This window comes from Thermobia domestica, chromosome 10 (genome assembly GCF_964235325.1).
Source record: "Thermobia domestica chromosome 10, izTheDome1.hap1.1, whole genome shotgun sequence".
In the NCBI taxonomy this organism is placed as follows: domain Eukaryota; kingdom Metazoa; phylum Arthropoda; class Insecta; order Zygentoma; family Lepismatidae; genus Thermobia; species Thermobia domestica.
The window spans coordinates 268,449,781-268,468,063 of NC_137463.1; the positions used below are offsets into that span (position 1 = coordinate 268,449,781).

An 18,283-nucleotide genomic window follows, 5' to 3' on the forward strand; every position below is an offset into this window, starting at 1 on the left:
TATGTTTCTATATGCACTACTCGCTATCACGCCAATGTGTTGAGCAAAGGTTAGTTTGCTTTCAAGCATAACGCCTAGATCTTTGATAGTATTTGGGGTAGACAAGGAAGTGACACTTATTGTATAGGTAAAGTTAATTGGATTTCTTTCCTCGTGAAAGATACAGATTTTACATTTGGACACATTCAGGACTAATTTATTCTTATCACACCATATTTGAACTCTCTCTAGTTCCTGTTGAAGATTCACGCAGTCGTCAATTCAACTTACTTTGGAGTATAATTTAAGATCGTCGGCACAAAGAAGAACTTGAGAAGTTTTAATGCACAGAGGAATATCATTAATAACAAGAAGAAACAACAGGAGACCTAGATTAGATCCTTGAGGGACTCCCGCTAGAGTATTGAACTTTTCAGTAACAAATCCTTGGTATGAAACATATTATATTTAGTATTTAAGCGGTTATACAAATGCTTATATGATAAGTGTGTGCATCCGAATGTAGCGGTAGCAATTAATGTAAAATTCTGCAACTGTTTATGGAATTCGTAATCTTTTCGGCAAGGCCAATTCTCGCATTCCACTGCATTGTTTATTCATCAGTACCAGTAAGTCCACTATATCTGTTTCACAAAGAAATCCTAGATGGCGTTACTTCGTCACCGATGTACTGTATTGTTATTTACCATACACTAGAACCAGGGATGTAATGGGGTATACACGGCCTATAATCATCTAATATTTTTATAATACATGGTATTCACTTTAAATTTATGAAAGAACGAACACATATGGGAGTTGAATATAAGCTATATTTTTCAGAACAGTCGAGCGTATACCTACCGAACCACCATAGACTAGAACAAAGGCAAATCAATATATATATATATAGGGTGTTTCAAAACAACACCGACAACGTTTCAGAGATGATTCCTGACACCAAGATAAGACAAAAATATGTACCAACCTGGGTGCAGAAATCTGTCATTTCGGAGTTATAGGTTGCCGAAAACATGCAAAAATGAACTTTAAAGGTCCATAGCTCCAATACTGTGGAACCTACCGTTGTCGGGCCAAGAGTTCACTTAGGAACTAACATATGCTCTATCCAAAAATACATGTTTCAGAATCCTAAGGTACTTACGCAATAATGTTTATAGAGCCAGTTTCGCTACGGGCATATAATTTCAAGTACTCAGCAACATCTCTAAAAATTGTACTGAAAAAATTATATATAAAAAAGGTATTGAATTGTAAAAATTATATATACACGTACATGCATGTTTTATGCACTCATATGTTTCAATTGGCGAAACATATTTTAAAAATTCAATCATGCAAGTTATTGTAAGTTGTATGCTATACCATACTAAGTTACAGATATATGCCATGTCACGCAATTATTTTAGTTTATTATTTAAAAAAGGAGGGGAAGGATATCGTACAAAGCTCCTGAAAAGAAATTTGTTGTTACTCTGTATTAGTGTTTAAATATGGCAATGGAAGAAGCATTATTTAATAAGATTTGTAAACAAAGCGTTCAAAGTCAACTACGGCAAGACTTCGGAAATGCTATTCTCGCTGTTAGTAATTAAAAAGTCAATAAAAAAGGAAGTGCAGCTGTTCTATAAATATAAAACATATAAAAAGATATTTAATGTTTAGTTGAACAATACCTTGGGGCCACGGTGACTCAGTGATAGTGTTCACTTCTGGTGCTTGGAGTCCCGGGTTCGATCCCAGCCCCCGCCAAGTGAACTTTGTGGTGGACAAACACCGTGTGCATGGGTTTCCACGGGGTTCTCCCGTTTCCTCCCACTTTCTTCATTCCACCATTTCATTCATTACTTATCATCACCGTCTCCTTTAGCCTTTCCGGCATAATCGTGGGACGTAAAACTCAAAGATTTCATTTCATTTTTTGAATAATACCTTCTCAATCGTATTGATTTAGCTTTAGTTAGTTATTTTACTGCTTGTATTAGGAAGTGGGGCTCGTTTTCTCAATGGTAGAACACTTACGTATGGTGCTAGGATCCCTGGTTCAATACCCAGCAAAGTATGTTTGTGGTGGACAACATCGTGTCCGTGGGTTTTCTCAGGGTTCTCCTATTTCCTCTCAGATTCTCATTCCACCAATTCTTCCGTCATTATTCACTTGCCTTAATCATCCGTCTCCTCTAGCCTAAAGGGCTAATCGTGGGACGTTAAACTGAGTGTTTTTTTAAAAATTAGTGTCTGAAATGAAAGAAATGTACATTACAGATCATGTTCCTTACAAACTCTTATAGAACCTAACGTGTATTTACTGCTGTAGAACTAAAATTATTTTAAAAAAAATAACACAATTGGTTATGTCGTAATGTAACAAAGTAACATACGAGTAATATATTGACTGTAAATTAATAATTTTCTGCGACATTAGGAATTTGTCTTGTATATATTTTTGACTCAGCATCCATTAAGAATAACTGTGCAGTGCAATGTTATGTTTTCAAAATCTTGGATCAACAACATCTCAACTTTCGGTTAATGTAAAACACAATTTTAACTAATTCATTACAGCGCCATTCCCATTTGACTATATTTAATTTAAAGCTTCCATAAATCTTCCGTTCGTTCTTTCTCTCTTTGATGTGCAAAGCTACAGATTACACTACTTGATTGCATGAGTTCTGCAAAAGTTATACTGAACTTTCATTTGTGCTACAATGTGCTATTTTGAACTTTAAATATAATACGAGGACTGACTGAAAACTAGATCATATTACACTTATATGTCGTGTTTGGTAACAAGTTTCTTACTACTTAATACTAATTAACTGCAATTAATGCTGCGTTTACTGAGGGTAGAACCTGTCTTCCTGTATGTTCAAAAGGTCTCTACAGACTTCATAACCTCAGCATACGTGAAAACCTATTTCCAATAAATTGTGTTTCAGTATCGAAAAAAAAAAAAATAGATAAAGGGGGCAAGATCTGCAGAATAGAGAACTTCGGAAGCAAATTCAAAGCCATGCTCATGAACTTTGATCATTTCAACAGCAGAGACATGAGTGAACACATTCTCAGCATTAAACAATACATCTTTCGTCAACATTTCTCCCTATTTTTCCTAGATTGCAGATCAAAATTTCTCCAAAATTGAAATATATTCTTGCACAATCACAGTTTGATCTTTAGCAAGGCTAGAAAATTCTTCTGAAATCTCCTGGAATATACGTAATTACTTTTCCAGTACCTTTGCGTTCTTTGGTGTTGAAAAGAAAGGGCTTGTTTATTATATATCTTTGTTGGAAGTTGTGGCCCCATGCTTTATTTATAATTACAATATTTGGCATATAAATATTCAGGATTTGCCTGAAACAGCTGTAAATTCTGCCGGAATGATCACAGGCGTGCATGTTTCTAAGCAGATACAGAAGAAGGCAGAAAGATGTACAGGAAGTTAAACAACGAGTTGCGAACGGAAACAGACAGAACAAGGGAGGGTTTTACAAAAGAAAATGTGAGGATATAGAAGAATTAGATAGAGTGCGAAAATATAAGGAAATGTGCAAAGAGGTGAAATCTATGGAACTTAGGAGGAGGAGAATTCTGTCCTCGTTTCAAGAACAGAATGCTAGGGCATGGTCTTGAGCATGCTCTACTTCATCAGTGTTGCCAATCCCTTGTAAAAAATATTGGCCCTTTTTGACATGTATCTCGTATACTATACATTTCTTGATTAATATCTCCTTCCTAAGTGATTATTATATGGTATGGTATGGTAAAAGAAGTCCAAATAATAACCGAAGATTTACTCAAAATATTTATATGAAATTTATTTCAACATTGTTCATGCTATAATTTAATAATCAAAAATAAAACAATATGAATACAATAAAAAAACCTTTTGTTCTTTAGTGATAGAAACAATCTCTGGTATACATGTTCAGGTATAATCAGTGACAGGAAGCCCAGCGTTTTCGACAAAATTATATTATTAATACCAATAACATTAAAATCTTTAAAGTTACTCAATCCTAACAAATGTACATATATTGCTTACTTGTGTTTAAAAGAAAATGGTCGCTCACTTTTTTTTTTAAAGAGCTATTATCTTATACGAATAGTCAAGGTATCTTAATAACCCAATTTAACATTAATGATCAAAATTCTCTTCAATAATATGAAGAATCAGATGTGTATATTATTTTCGCAACAGAGAATTTTCTTAAAAGAGCAACAAACTTTTACAATTATTTTGTAAATGCATGCCTTAATTTTGTATAATCTCATAGCCCAGCATTTTCGAAAAGGGACAAATAAATAACTTTATCAACGAACTTAAAAAGCTCATTACCGAATTCTCTATGTCTCTCTGTGTGTGTGTATCTGTTATTTGCGAATTTTTCAATTTGGAGCCCTCCATTCGATAGAGTATCAAAAACTATCTGAAAAAGTAATGGAATTTTTCGCGTCACTCTTACTGTTCTTGAGATATTGGCTAAAAAAGTTCTGATTTCGGGAGATTTAAGGAGCCATATCTAGGGAACCGTAAGTCATAGAGAGATGATATTGGTGTTGATCAATACTTAAGAGGGTGGTGAACATTTTGGTACCAAATAGTAACCAGTGGTCATTGTCCAACTGGCCACCGTTCCCCAGATATTGACGCAAAAAGTTCAGATTTCGGGAGATTTAAGGAACCATATCTCCGGAACCGTAAGTCATAGAAACATGATATTTTGTTATGATATTTTCAATTGTGGTCCCATGTCTTCGTAAAACATATCTTAGAACATTTTAACAGAACCCTTAAACAAAACATGTGGAAACAAATAGTACTCAAGGAAATTATGAATGTATAGATATATTACAAGAATTATTTAATGAGTATAATAATAAAGTACATAGAACAATTGATATAAAGCCTGTAGAAGTTAATAAGAAAAAATAATTCTTTTAAAGTTCGTTCTGGCAATGTTCTTGGAGCATTTCCAACTGGTTTCTTATAAATTTATGGCAAATTATGTTTTCCCCAATATTTTCTGTTTCTCTTTACATATACATATATTAGATAATGTTCACTGTTAACTTGATGTCTATCCGATAAAAAGTACAGAGTTGTACTAGAAAAGTTGTAGCGGTTGACAATTCGCTTAGCACCTGGATACATTTCTCATCGTATTGGTGAATAGTTTATATTTATTGTTTAACCATTAGTTAATTACAAGTTTCTTATCACATTAAATTCTTTCAGTTTTATGAGAAAATAAAAGTAACACTAGATTCTACATATATTTATGGAAGTTCAGCGACCAAAATCTATTTCGTGTATTGATATCTTCTCGAAAAGCGTGAAAAGATATTATTCAATATCTGCCGAGATAATTTATTTCATATTTAATTCATAACACATTTCCAACAATTACATTGTCGTGTCTTTTTTCGTTCAATATGTGAATATTATTGAGTCAAGACATAAAAATACATACAATGTTATATTTTAAAAAACGCGATATATAAATATAACGTTTCAGCACTGTAACACAGCCTTATTGACTGAGGAAGGGAACATACTTCGTGATTGTTATACAGGAAATATTACAAATATTAGGTCGGATTTTCATGCAAGCGTTCGTTCCGTTCGTTGCCTGAGATATCTATGCCAACAGAAAGTTGTGTTGCACGTAGAACCGTACTTAAACAGCTTTCTCAATTGGCTATTCAGTCACATCACAAGCAAATAACGTAATGAATGATTTCATGAAAATCCGTCTTTACATAATTTCTATTTCAGATATAATAACAACTTATTATATAAGCAAGATTAGATTTTTCATAAACAAATATGTATCGTATATTGTAGCAGTATTTACTTATATTCTCTTTTTTTCCCTAGACAAATGTTTGAATTGGTCAATGTATAAACTGAACATTAAGCAATGCAGCACGTATGTATGGAATATGTGAATAAGAAATGGAATAACACATTCGGTACAGAAGAACAACATCTAGAACTGAAATTGAATTGTTATAGTGTATTTTCACATTTCCTTGAAATACTGCTAAAAACTAAAGGATAGTAATAGAAATTTACGCCGTAACATTCTAATACTCACACAACACTAAAATCTATTGAAATGAAAAGAAATCTTTAAGTCTTAGTACCCGGCTATTTGAGGCGATCGCAAAGCGTATTTATTGCTCATGCGTACGCTTGGAATACGCTGACCATGTATTTAAATGTAGATGGCTAATCACAATCGTGAAAGCAATAAAAACGCGGAGAAAACGTCGGCTCGAGACCGCATGCTGTTTAAAAGATTTCAAAAGGAAGGGAAAAAAAAGGAAAGACGTGTTGCCAGGCAAAGGGATTGTAGCAAGAAACAGCTGCTTGGAAGATGGTTTGTGCAGAGTATTGGAACTCTGCTATTACATACCTGGACCTGGCAAAAAGACCCGGGAACCCTGACTGGGTCACAGTATGATTTATACCTCTGGTGAAAGTAAAATTACTGAATGGCCACCTTGGCCGCGTACACTATAGGGGGTAACGCTTTCTCAAATGGCCTAAGACTTACGTCCCACAGTTATGCCGACTAGGCTAAAGGAGACGGTGATGATGAGTAATGAATGAAATGGTGGAATGAAGAAAGTGGGAGGAAATGGGAGAACACCGAGAGAATCTACACACACGGTGTTTGTCCACCACAAAATTCACTAGGCGCGAGCTGGGATCGAACCAGGCACTCCATGCACCAGAGGTGAACGTTCTAATACTGAGCCACCGCGGCCCCCTAAACTCTATTGTAGGACAAGATGTTTAATACGTTCCTTGTTATAGAACACCACATCAGCAGAGTATATGGGATCACCATCAACCTATGGCCGTACTTCGCAACAATACGATCTTTTGATCAAATGAAAGAAGTGAAAAAGTGTGACTGGATCAGGAATTGAACCGTGTTCTACGGCGTGCCGTGCTGGTACGGTACTCAATCCGTTCTCGATCAGTCATACATTCTGATTCCTGAGACCAGTGTTCAACCATACGGATCACATGGATTGCATGCCAACCCACTGAATTCAGATTGAAAGAAGAAAATATGGTCTATAGCTGTTCCCTCTATTTACCATATAATACCTAATTATTGGTGCTCATTAATAGACACATTGTATTGTCCAAATACAACAGGAGTATCCATGTAGTTTGAAAAACTGAGAACCGACCTCAAGAGTAAACTTAGAGCTGGTTAGGGAGCACACTGAGTAACGTAGGAGTTATTGCGCAGCCAGAACTGTAATCAAGAGATTCGGGTCCAGTCGCACATTTCTCATTCTTTGAACTTCATTGAATTCACGTATAAGAAGCATTGGTGAAATGAAAACTCGGCTCTTTCTTTAATTTTTCATCTAACGAGACGCTTGTTGGCAGTGCTGTCCATGCAATAGATTATAGTGCTTTGTGAGTGCTATCTACAATATATTATGGTAATTGGCAAATACTAACAATATTATCTTTTACTTTTTTGAAGTATTTCAACAATATGCAATAAAATTTAACAAACTGCCGTAAGATAATAATATTAAAACTAAGACTAGCATAGTGTGTTGCTCTTTGTGTGCTTTGGGAGTCTTAACACTCTTAATCTGTGTTTTGTTGGGTTATAGCCACCATTTTTGTTGTGATTGTCAATGAAGAAATTAACAAGTCATATACTTTCACCATTATCTTTGAATTAATAACTTGATTTAATTTTTAACCATAAACAGTAAGTGAGGTCTATAAGACCCAAGTAAAGAATTACACGGACGGCACATGAGCTCTGAGACCAGCACGTCTGGTACCAGTAACAACTTAGAGAGAAATGTAAAATTGTAAGTACGTAACGTCTTACCTTCACGGATGCGCATGCATCGTCTGTGTAACTTTGCTGGGGTCTTATATACCCCATGTATACTATCTAGATTGCACATAATAATTGTGTTTAGTTTTAAGATGAGCTTTCAAAATTACCTGCTTCAATTATGTGTATGTCCGTGCAACTGTAGATAAAAACACACACACATTTAAAACTTTTCTGATGGGATCTGTGAAATCCTTAGAAACCGTGGTTTCGCGAATTGTTCTCAATTTAAAAATCTAGACAAAAGTGTAGCTGAAAAAAAGATACAGAGAAGAGAGAGATTAACATTGGCCACAATATGGCCAACTCCTGATGTCTGTTTGCTGTCGAACCAACTTCTTACAACTCCTCCGTTTCTCTTCAGCCAGTTGATGTTATTCTTAACTGTTTCCTTGGCTTGTTCTCTGGCTGTCTTCCCTGCGCCCGCATCGGGATATTCATTAAAGAAAGCTTCCATCTGAAAGAAAGTAAAGAAAAAGCAATATAAATATAAATAACTTTGCGCATACTGAGTTCTTCTTTAGGGTATCAAATGAGTAGAGATATTCAAGAACCCATAGAGCCAGTAGCTAACTAACGGGCGGGAGAGAGAGGGGAAAATAACGTTCAGGGGCATACTGTATCTCTTGAACCAACATGTCATAATTTATAGGGTCAGGAAAAATTTAGAGGAGTCTTTTCTTGTTCTTATGGCTTCAAGTTTGAGAAGCCATTTAATTTTGTACAAGCCAAGATTAAAAGCTACTTATATTATTATTATGATAATTGACTAATTATCTGTTAATCTTGATTTTATTCTCATTATATATCTGCAGTATATTTTTTTGGCTCAAAGGATCCAATATATTTCAATCAAAAATTTTCTTGTAGGCTTTATATCTGGAAAACTACATATAGTGTAGCCACACCCAAATTACCACTTAACTTAGTATGACGTACTTGTTCCGTAGAAAATACGAATTTAGGATCCGTTCAAAAATTTTGTGGCTCCCGATTCAAAAACTAATTATTGGCGAAGATCACAACTTTTGATGCATTTTTTATCATTCCTAAAATTCTTGGTCAAGATCCTAATCTTTAGATCAACTTTTCTATCATTCCTAAAATTTTTCTTTAATCATTTCTTTTGTTATAAATATGGCACTAAAGTGATCTTGAATTTCTCTTTGCCGGATTTTTAATTTTAAGAAATATTGATTAAGTCTTTTACATGAAAATTAAATACAATTTTAATTTACATTCTTTGGGAAACGCTTTATTAAAAAATGTCTATTTTCATTTTAATATATTTTTTTTAAAAAAAGCTTGAATCTTGTAAATTTAAATATTTTAATCTTATGACAAGGGCCTTACCTGCTTATTTGACAAGATTTTAAATTTTTATTTTGTATTATTGTATTTATTACCTAGGTATATACTATAATACAGGGTCCACCAGAAAGATATACACCGTTTGTCATCCTGTATCAGGATACTGGCATTGACAATTGTTCTGAAATTTAAGTATGTTGTAGTATGGCTTTTCGCCCAACAGATGTCAGCATTGTCAATTGTTTTCAGTTAAAATTATGTTGTAGTACGGTTTTTCGCTCAACAGATGTCGGTACTATCAGCACGGTTAGTGAGATTAGAAAATGGCAGGTGTACTCTTGACGTTCGAGCAGATGGCTCATTGAGTTCCCTTCTCGTTCGCCAGATCTTATCCCCATGGACTTCTTCTTGTAGGGAACTTATGACCGGAAGGGTCCTGTTCCTGTTCGGGATAGCCATTTTTATGACCGGTAGGGTTTGTGTCTTGTTCGGTACGCCTGTATTGTGATTTTACTGAGTATAGTTATTTCATTCAGACACTGAGTGTTTCCATTTGTAATGAGTCTGAATGATGGAATGGAGTATAAGATTTTTTTCTGTACAGTAGTGGTTAGAGATTGTGGGAAGAATTGCACATAATTATTGATTAAGATGGGTTCGATCCAAGTTAGTTTATGCGCGTACCCACACTCAGTGACACGCCCGATACACATCCGTACAATTTTTACACCAAATAAATATTCTTACCGTTCCAGTAGTGATTTGCGTAAGAAACTGGTATGAAGCAACTGAAACATAATACATGTATGATATTGATTTACTTAAACCCAAGTATTATACATACAGCATACATACTTACTTCAATGTTTTAATTCGATACCTTTGTAAGTTTTATATTTTAGAATTTTCTTTTGTCATTTACCATATTAAATACAAGCCCATGAATTTTATTGGAGAATAAAAAAAATAAAAAAAGGATTTTGAAAACTTGAATTTTATACTGTAACGACGAAGCCGGCAGATTATTTAACAAAACACCAATTTACACACGTACTTGGGTTTTGGAGATTTCAGAAAAAAAAAGGGGGGTCAGTAGAGATATTGGAGGGCAGTTCTTTGGAATTTTCTTCCCATTTTTCTTCGAAGGGATGTCCTGTTTTTCAGGTCAGTTTCAATTTTCATTATCCAGCTGTGTAGTTGGCCATGTACTTACTTATGGTTCCACTGGTTAACAATCTATAAAATAAATTGATCTCTCGTTTTACCTACATTTCTTTATCATAAACACGAGTGAAATTCAACATTAGACTTATTATTTAGGTCTGAACAACGTTAGCACGAAACTGAAACGGTGTGCTCGTACTTAGTTTGAGCTAAGTTAAAGCGTTTTGTATCATTTTCGTAGAACTTCACTGTAACTTGCGTGAATAACAAAATAACATAACTTCTGCAGTTCACTCTTACTTATATTAATACAATTTCGCAAAAGATTGTTAAATTAACATTGGATTTTTGTGCTGTGTCGTATACCTCTTCTCTTCACTACGACGTCCATTTGCACACACACACCGTGGTCTCCCGCGCTGTCCTTCTGGCGTCAGTGAGATTGCGCCAGTCACGCCAGAGAAAATATTTTTAAAAAATCTGTGAGTGTTTTTGACAACGAATATATATATTAGAAAGGATTAAATGTGTTTTTTATTAAAATAAAATAATTAAAATACTAAAAATAATAAAAGTATTTCTAGATTGTTTCCGATTCTGTGGTACTATTTCTTTGTAGCATCGCGGCCACATCACATTCCTTTTGTTCGGTGAACAGAAAGCACAAGTCACCACTCACAGGACTGCCAACTCATAGAAAAAGATAAAACTAGAACACAGTTTGCGTCGACGTACGGTACATGAAGCCTCATTCCAATTCAGCCAAAGAAAACGGGAAAATTTAAAATGGAATGGGAGTGAGGGGGGCTACACACTCATAAACTGTGAAAGATGAAGTGTATCAAAGTAAGCCGCGCATGCTCGAGAACCTTCACCAAAAGATTACAGAGGCATGTGCATCAGTCTCCATTCATACATTGACCGCTGTAGCTACAGAAACCGCTCGTCGTTCTATTAGGTGTTTGGCCACCATTTTGAACATCTAATGTAAACATATGCTTACTTGAAGGTTTGTAACACATGTTTGAACAATTATTAAATGTGATTAAGAAATATATATATATATAGACAGAGAGAGAGAGAGAGAGAGTTTTTTTCTTAAACGGTGTTTACATTTTTGTGGCGGACTTTGTATAATATATTTTGGTCTGCTGTAAATTATTGTACATTGTTTTTCACAAAGTGCTGTATTTGTGGCTAGAATCTGTTAGCAGCACCGAAATAAAGTTTATTATTATTATTATTATTATTATTATTATTATTATTATTATTATTATTATTATTATTGTATTGACTTCAAATAAAAAATATTACGTTTCTTTCCTTACGACGTTTCACATAACAACAAAGTGATCCAGTATTTCCTCTATCAAACACTTTAAGGTTGTCTGTACAGACTATGATCTAACACTAAAAAATTTCATGGAATAATTTGTAACTTAGATTATCCTAATAAAACGTACATACAAATTAGAATAAAACTAACATTAAAAATATGAACGTTATCCACTATTTTCAACTTACATCATCTAATTGCTCTTGAGTGTTGAAGGTTTTAGTGATGCTGGGAATCATTCGACCTAAATAGCGCTCGTTGAGGGTAAATCTGTTCACTAAGTACTCCCAATTAGACCTGAAATATCACAAAAAATCTCCATTTCATCACTCTATAAATAACACTGTGTTCAGAATTACCATTAATGAATTGTTTTATCATTTTCTTATCATCCCTTCTTTTTATTTATTTATTTATTTATTGAACAAATTCGCAGATTCAACATAATTTTGCCATTTTACATGAAATGTTAACAAGCAGGGAAAAAGAAACAAAGATAAAAATAGCGATATATATCAACAACAATAAAACCAATAATGTCGACAAAGAGTACAAAAGTAATATTATTTGGGCAGCATGCGTTTAATTGATCTGTCAAACACCGGGTAACTCGAGAAAATGCCCGCATCAGTTGTTAGATGATTATTATAGTTCGATATTCTATACCTCTGTATAATAGTGGGAAAGATACCTCTGTATAATTGCCAACCTAGGGCAGGCAAGATGGAATAGATGGGTATTCTGGGTTTTGTGGAAAGGGACACGTAAGGATAGTTCTTGAAGAAGGGTTTCCGATCTCAAGTTCCCATTAATTACCTTATGGAAAAATTTCAGATCAGAGTTATTTCTGCATACTTCCGGAGTCTGGATATTAAGATGTCGCAATAGTTCCTCCTTAGCTACATTCGAAGTGCAGGAACACGAAAACGTACTATTGCAATAAACAAATTAAGAATAGAATCAAGTCTAGAGAGATGTGTAGGTGTGGCCGTGGCCCATATGGGAGAGCAGTATTCTTGGGCGCTATTAGAGTTTTATAGAATGTTGTTAATGATGCCACAGTACGTAGTTCAGTGAATCGGTAAAGAAGCCGCAACATATGCATTGATTTCTTAACTATTGAGGAGATGTGGTCAGAGAACGAGAGTTTCAAATCAAAGATGACACCAAGATCATTATGACTGGCAGAATGTGTTATAGGGGAATCGTTAATATGGTATTTAGAGGGAACAGGAGACTTTTTCAGAGTAATTGTAATACTGTCACATTTCTTGCTGTTAAGTTTCAATTGCCACATTTCACACCGGTCTACAAGGTAATTTATGTCTTCCTGCAGGGCAATCGTGTCATGGAAGCATATTTGTTTATATAATTTACAATCGTCAGCAATTAGTAACGGGCCGCTAGGATTAGCTGATAAGTATTAGCTGATTCTTTATTTGTGATGAAGACATCGGGAAAATTGCAATCCAAAAAGATCGAAATATGTGCTGATGATGTAAAACTATTTAGTATAGCAAGCAACGAATAAGATAATCATCTACTACAAAAGAAACATGCTAGAAATATATGGAACGAAAACAACTTATCAAAAATAAATTGTGAAAAATATTAAATATATATGTCATGTTATAACAAAGCAAAATACTATGTTAGCAATAGCGTTTAACAATTATCGATGTTCTTGCAACGCTTAAGCACTCACTTATCTATCACAGAATACACACACATCACATTACATTCGATCACGAAAGACCTTCCCGTAGACTCTTCCATGGCTCTCGGAAAGAGATGGGAAGACATTTATATTACATCTTACAGCCGCAGATTTCATTCATGATTAATAATCTGTGACGACACATTCTACTCCACTTATTAAGTTACTCATATACCTATTTTTATTATTATTTTTGATTTATTTTTTATTTCCATTATTACCGTTTATTATAATATATTAAAACGTGAAATCGAGTAATTCTGTTGAAGATAAGCTTACATACGAGGGGCATCCAGAAAGTAACTTCCCATAGCTATGAAATCGTTTGTTGCACGAAGCGACTGCGTGCACGTGAGAGAGTAAGGTCCTAGCATGGCACATACGCCAGCGAAACTTCCCTCGTGCTCTCCGTAGCGTCGTGGCAGTGGTAGAAGATGGACCTTCCTATTCCAGCTCCCGCCGCGTGTGAAGTCCTAGTCCTGTAAGAAACCTATGTTTCATCACCTGTGATGATCCGGTCCAGAAACTCTTCTTCCTCATTGTGGTATCGCTGCACAAATGTCAATGCTGACCCCATGCGCCTTGCTTTGTGTTCTGGAATCAGCTGCTTCAGCGCCCACGTGGTACACAACTTCTTGAACAACTGGCGTTCCGTGACAACGGTATGCAATAAGGACCGGGAAATCTGTAGGCACTGACCGCTGGGTTCCGTTATTATGAAGCGACGATTCTCCATGATGCGTTCCCGAACAAGGTCCACAAGGTCATCTGTGATGACGGTTGGCCTCCCACTGCGCTTCTCGTCATGCATATTTGGGCGTTCTGCTGCAAATAGTCTACACCAGCAACGCACCATCTGCTTGCTCATGGAGTTACGACCATAGACCTGACACAGCTGACAATTGATTTCAATCGGCGCTATGCCCTGTGCATTCAAAAACTTTATCATTGCTTGCACTTCACACAAGGCTGGAGCTGGGTTAGGAGCGTCCATCTTCAACTACTGACACACCGCTACTGAGAGTACTAGGGAAGTTCCACTGGCGCATGCGCCATGCTAGGACTTACTCCTTCACATAAATGCAGTTTTTTCGCGCAACATACGATTTCCTAGCTATAGGACGCGAGGGAAAGTTGCTTTCTGGATGCACCTCGTATCAATGAGCAGGGATGTGCTTTTTCCCTGTTTTACTCTTATATACCAACTCTTCAAGTTAATTTCATGTATCTACACTTAAATCTCACTACTTTCGATCTGCAATACTATCACGTGACTAGACTAATTTATTTTCTTAGTTACTGTTGTTATATACAGGATGTTTCAAAACAACACCGACTACGTTTGGGATGTGATTCCTGACACCAAAATAAGACAAAAAGTATAGACCAACTTGGGTGCACAAAAGCTTCCTTTCGGAGTTATAGGCTACCGAAAACATGTTAAAATGAACTTTAAAGGTTCATAGCTCCAAAACTTTGGGGCCTACCATGGTCGGGTCAAGACTTCACTGAAGAACTAGTATGTGCCCTATCCAAATATCCATGTTTCAGAATCCTGCGGTACTTCCACAACAGTTTTTACTGGTAGTTGGTGTGTACTTCAAATTATATGGCCTTAATCAAACTTCCTCTATAAAAATTGTTGCGTGAGTACCGCAGGATTCTGAAACATGTATTTTGAAACATATATTCTGAAACATGTAGTATGCGTGGGTTTTCTCGGAGTTCTCCCGTTTCCTTTCACTTTCTTCATTCCACCATTTCATTCATTACTCATCATCACCGTCTCCTTTAGCTTAACCAGCATAACCGTGGGATGTAAAACTCAAAGATTTCATTTTTCATCTTTTCATTTTCTTTTTTTATTGATTTTATTAGCATTACAAATGAATGAAGTCGTGGAAACAAGAAACAATTCGTTTCCTGTGCAAGTATGAGTAAGTACCGTTTTGAAAAAAAAAAATACTAAAACAGATTTGTTCAAGCTAAATTTATTTTTAGATGAAAGAACCCACCTTAAACTATTTATCGACATAGTTTCCATCAATGTTCAAACACTTCTCAGAGTCGGTGATCAACTTGTCTAAACCTTCCTCAACGAAACATCCCGCCAGTGTGCGGCAAGTACGCATTGTTTCGTTTCAACACCACCGCTTTTAGTATTTTCTTTCAAAATGGACCTTGCTTTCCGAACATGCCTGATGTATCACTAACTTATATCATTTTCGCTAATGTTGTTTACCTTTCACTTTAAAGCTTAAATCAGCAACAATTAAATTGAATTAAGAAAAGATGAAGTGAGATCCCAAATTTAACATCTCACGGTTATGTTCTGTATGGTAGAAGAGATGAAGAATTACGGAAGTGAATGATTATGAAAGAATTAGTGGGATGGGAATGTGGGGAGAAAAGGAAAACCTCGAGAAAACCCATTGATACCATGTTTCCTCCACAAACTCACATGACCTGGATCGAACCAGGGACCTATCGCATTTTGTTTCCCACATCTAATGCTGACATGCATAGTACTCCTTAATTCCTTTCCAGCATAGCCTTAATCTTCAATTTCACACAAATACAGTAGATTCCGAGTATCTGACCTAATGTGGCGGAAGGGCAGATCGGATTGGCCGGAGTTTTATGAACTCATTTCTTTATTAACATTAAGTATATCCTAAGAACAATTTACGAAAACAGTACTGTACAGTTATAATCAGGAACAGCGGCAAGCATACAGTATTGAGGTCCGCTACACACTGACGAAACAATGAACAAGGAGCAGAACGCTGATCTTTCCTTTCACAACTTGTATTTTGCACACAACACGTAGGAGGATCATATCAGACGTCCGTTTCAATGCCAATGTTGCCAATGCAACGTTTTGCCTTCCTCATTTAATACCACAAAAGAAAACTAAGTCGGATACTCGGAAGTCTATTGTAAGTTAATTTTAGTCTCTTAGTTTGTCTGAGAAAATATAATTGTATATAGCAAGGTACTGTACTTACTTGACAGTATTCCATACAAGTTGAGTTCCAGCTGGGTTTGAGGCTATATATTGCCACACATTGAAGAAATCTTGTGATCTTACGTTATTAGTATCTTTGCTGTACTCGATGTACCTAGAGAAAAATATTAGGAAATTAGATACAGGTCTGCCTTTGAGGATGCAATGGTTAACAGCTAATTTTGTATATGGTATATAGTAGTATGTCCTTAGAGCTGAAAAAAATGTGAACTAATTAATCACTTTTAATTTGAAATCATGCGAAAGAAACACATATTAAAGCTAATACAATTACGAAACTTATTTGTAGTTCAGTTTTCAAACTTTATAATTTCAATTCTACCACATCTATACATTATCCTAAGTTCTTTATAATTTGTGGAACTAATTAAAACGTAGTTTACTCACTAAATATTCAATAATAACATTCAAGATAAAATATACTTAAACTGATTTATTTTCCGAAGACTTTCTGCATTTACCTTTTTTATTTTTCACAAAACTCCTTCTTTATAATTGAGAATACATCCACTATTAATGGATTCTTTACATATTATATCAGAACTGTCTAGAAAAACAAGTTTATACATGTCTGTCCACAAAACTTAACAAGTTAAATGCTCAGGTCTGGCCATAGAAGAAATGGCTATCATACGATACGGACTGTTGTCTATATCAACATATACATATTTATAAAAGTTATAGTTGTAATTGCTAATCATTGTCAAGTGTTAATGTGAAGGTTAAAGAATTTTAACTGAAAATGCAACCAAATAACTTAATCACCAAACTTTTCAGAAAAGTGAAAACATTTTTATGTGTGGCCTAAGAATAAAACAATTCCAAGAAGTTTGGATGCGAAGTTCTTTCAAGTTAAAATTTTGCAACCTTGATGATACTAAAGCTATCCGATTTATATTACCAATATTTTCATTACTAACAAATTACTTTTACTGTAAACACAGTACACTGGTATCGAAATCAAAATTATATAGAAATAAAGGAAATCATATACTGTAATTCCAATTTTACCTTTCTAAAAGAGAGGTGTCTTTCGTCCATGCCAATCCTTGGAGTAGTTTTACCTTTTCTTGAGGGTTAGTCTCGTTTAGGTAAACTTGCCAGGCCTTGTCCCAGTACTCGCGGTTGCCAGCAGTATTCATTCCGTATTTGTAGACGAGAGAACGGAGATTAGGTGTTGGCTTTTCGTTCTTATCAAGCCATTGTTTAAACCGATTTCCAGCCTCTTGCAGACACTCAGGAATCTCAGAGTAGCACGCGAGGTCTACAACAGTCATTCGAAGAAGCCTGGAAACAATAAAGCTAATTTTACAAAGAGAAATATACATAATATATTTTGGATCATTAGTAGACCTCTATACATACGAAAGTAAGATTTAAAAATTACATGAAATGCAAAAATACAGATTTCAGCATTAATTTTTTACTTATTGCTCAAGAATACAACAGATACAATACAATAGAATTCCATAGCCACTAACGAGAAATCAGAAGTATGGTCTTTATATTTGGTACAATTCTTTTGTACTATATTTCTCAATATGATACAATTGTGTTGTACTAGATTTCTCAATATAATACAATTCTGTTGTACTAGATTTCTTAATGTGGTACAATTCTGTTGTACTCTATAGATTTCTCAAAATGGTACAATTTTGTTGTACTAGATTTCTCAATATAGTACATTTCTGTTGTACTATATTTTTCAATATGGTACAATTCTGTTGTACTAGATTTCTCAATATAGTACAATTCCGTTGTACTAGATTTCTTAATGTGGTACAATTCTGTTGTACTGTATACATTTCTCAATATGGTATAATTCTGTTGTA

General features: G+C 35.0%; 1 protein-coding gene across 2 annotated transcripts in view; it reads right to left on the reverse strand.

Moving 5' to 3' along the window:
- Positions 1-4,110: 4,110 nt before the first annotated feature.
- The window catches only part of LOC145663210 (glutamyl aminopeptidase-like), a 133,571-nt gene continuing 119,398 nt past the window's right edge, over positions 4,111-18,283 (reverse strand). For both annotated transcript variants that reach the window (XM_081729564.1, XM_081729565.1), the window contains exons 12-15: positions 17,463-17,738; positions 16,432-16,545; positions 11,895-12,003; positions 4,111-8,352 (exon numbers count right to left, since the gene is read on the reverse strand). In XM_081729564.1, the coding sequence (XP_081585690.1) occupies positions 8,119-8,352; positions 11,895-12,003; positions 16,432-16,545; positions 17,463-17,738 (733 nt within the window). In that variant the 3' untranslated portion in view covers positions 4,111-8,118. The remainder of the gene's footprint in view (positions 8,353-11,894; positions 12,004-16,431; positions 16,546-17,462; positions 17,739-18,283) is intronic.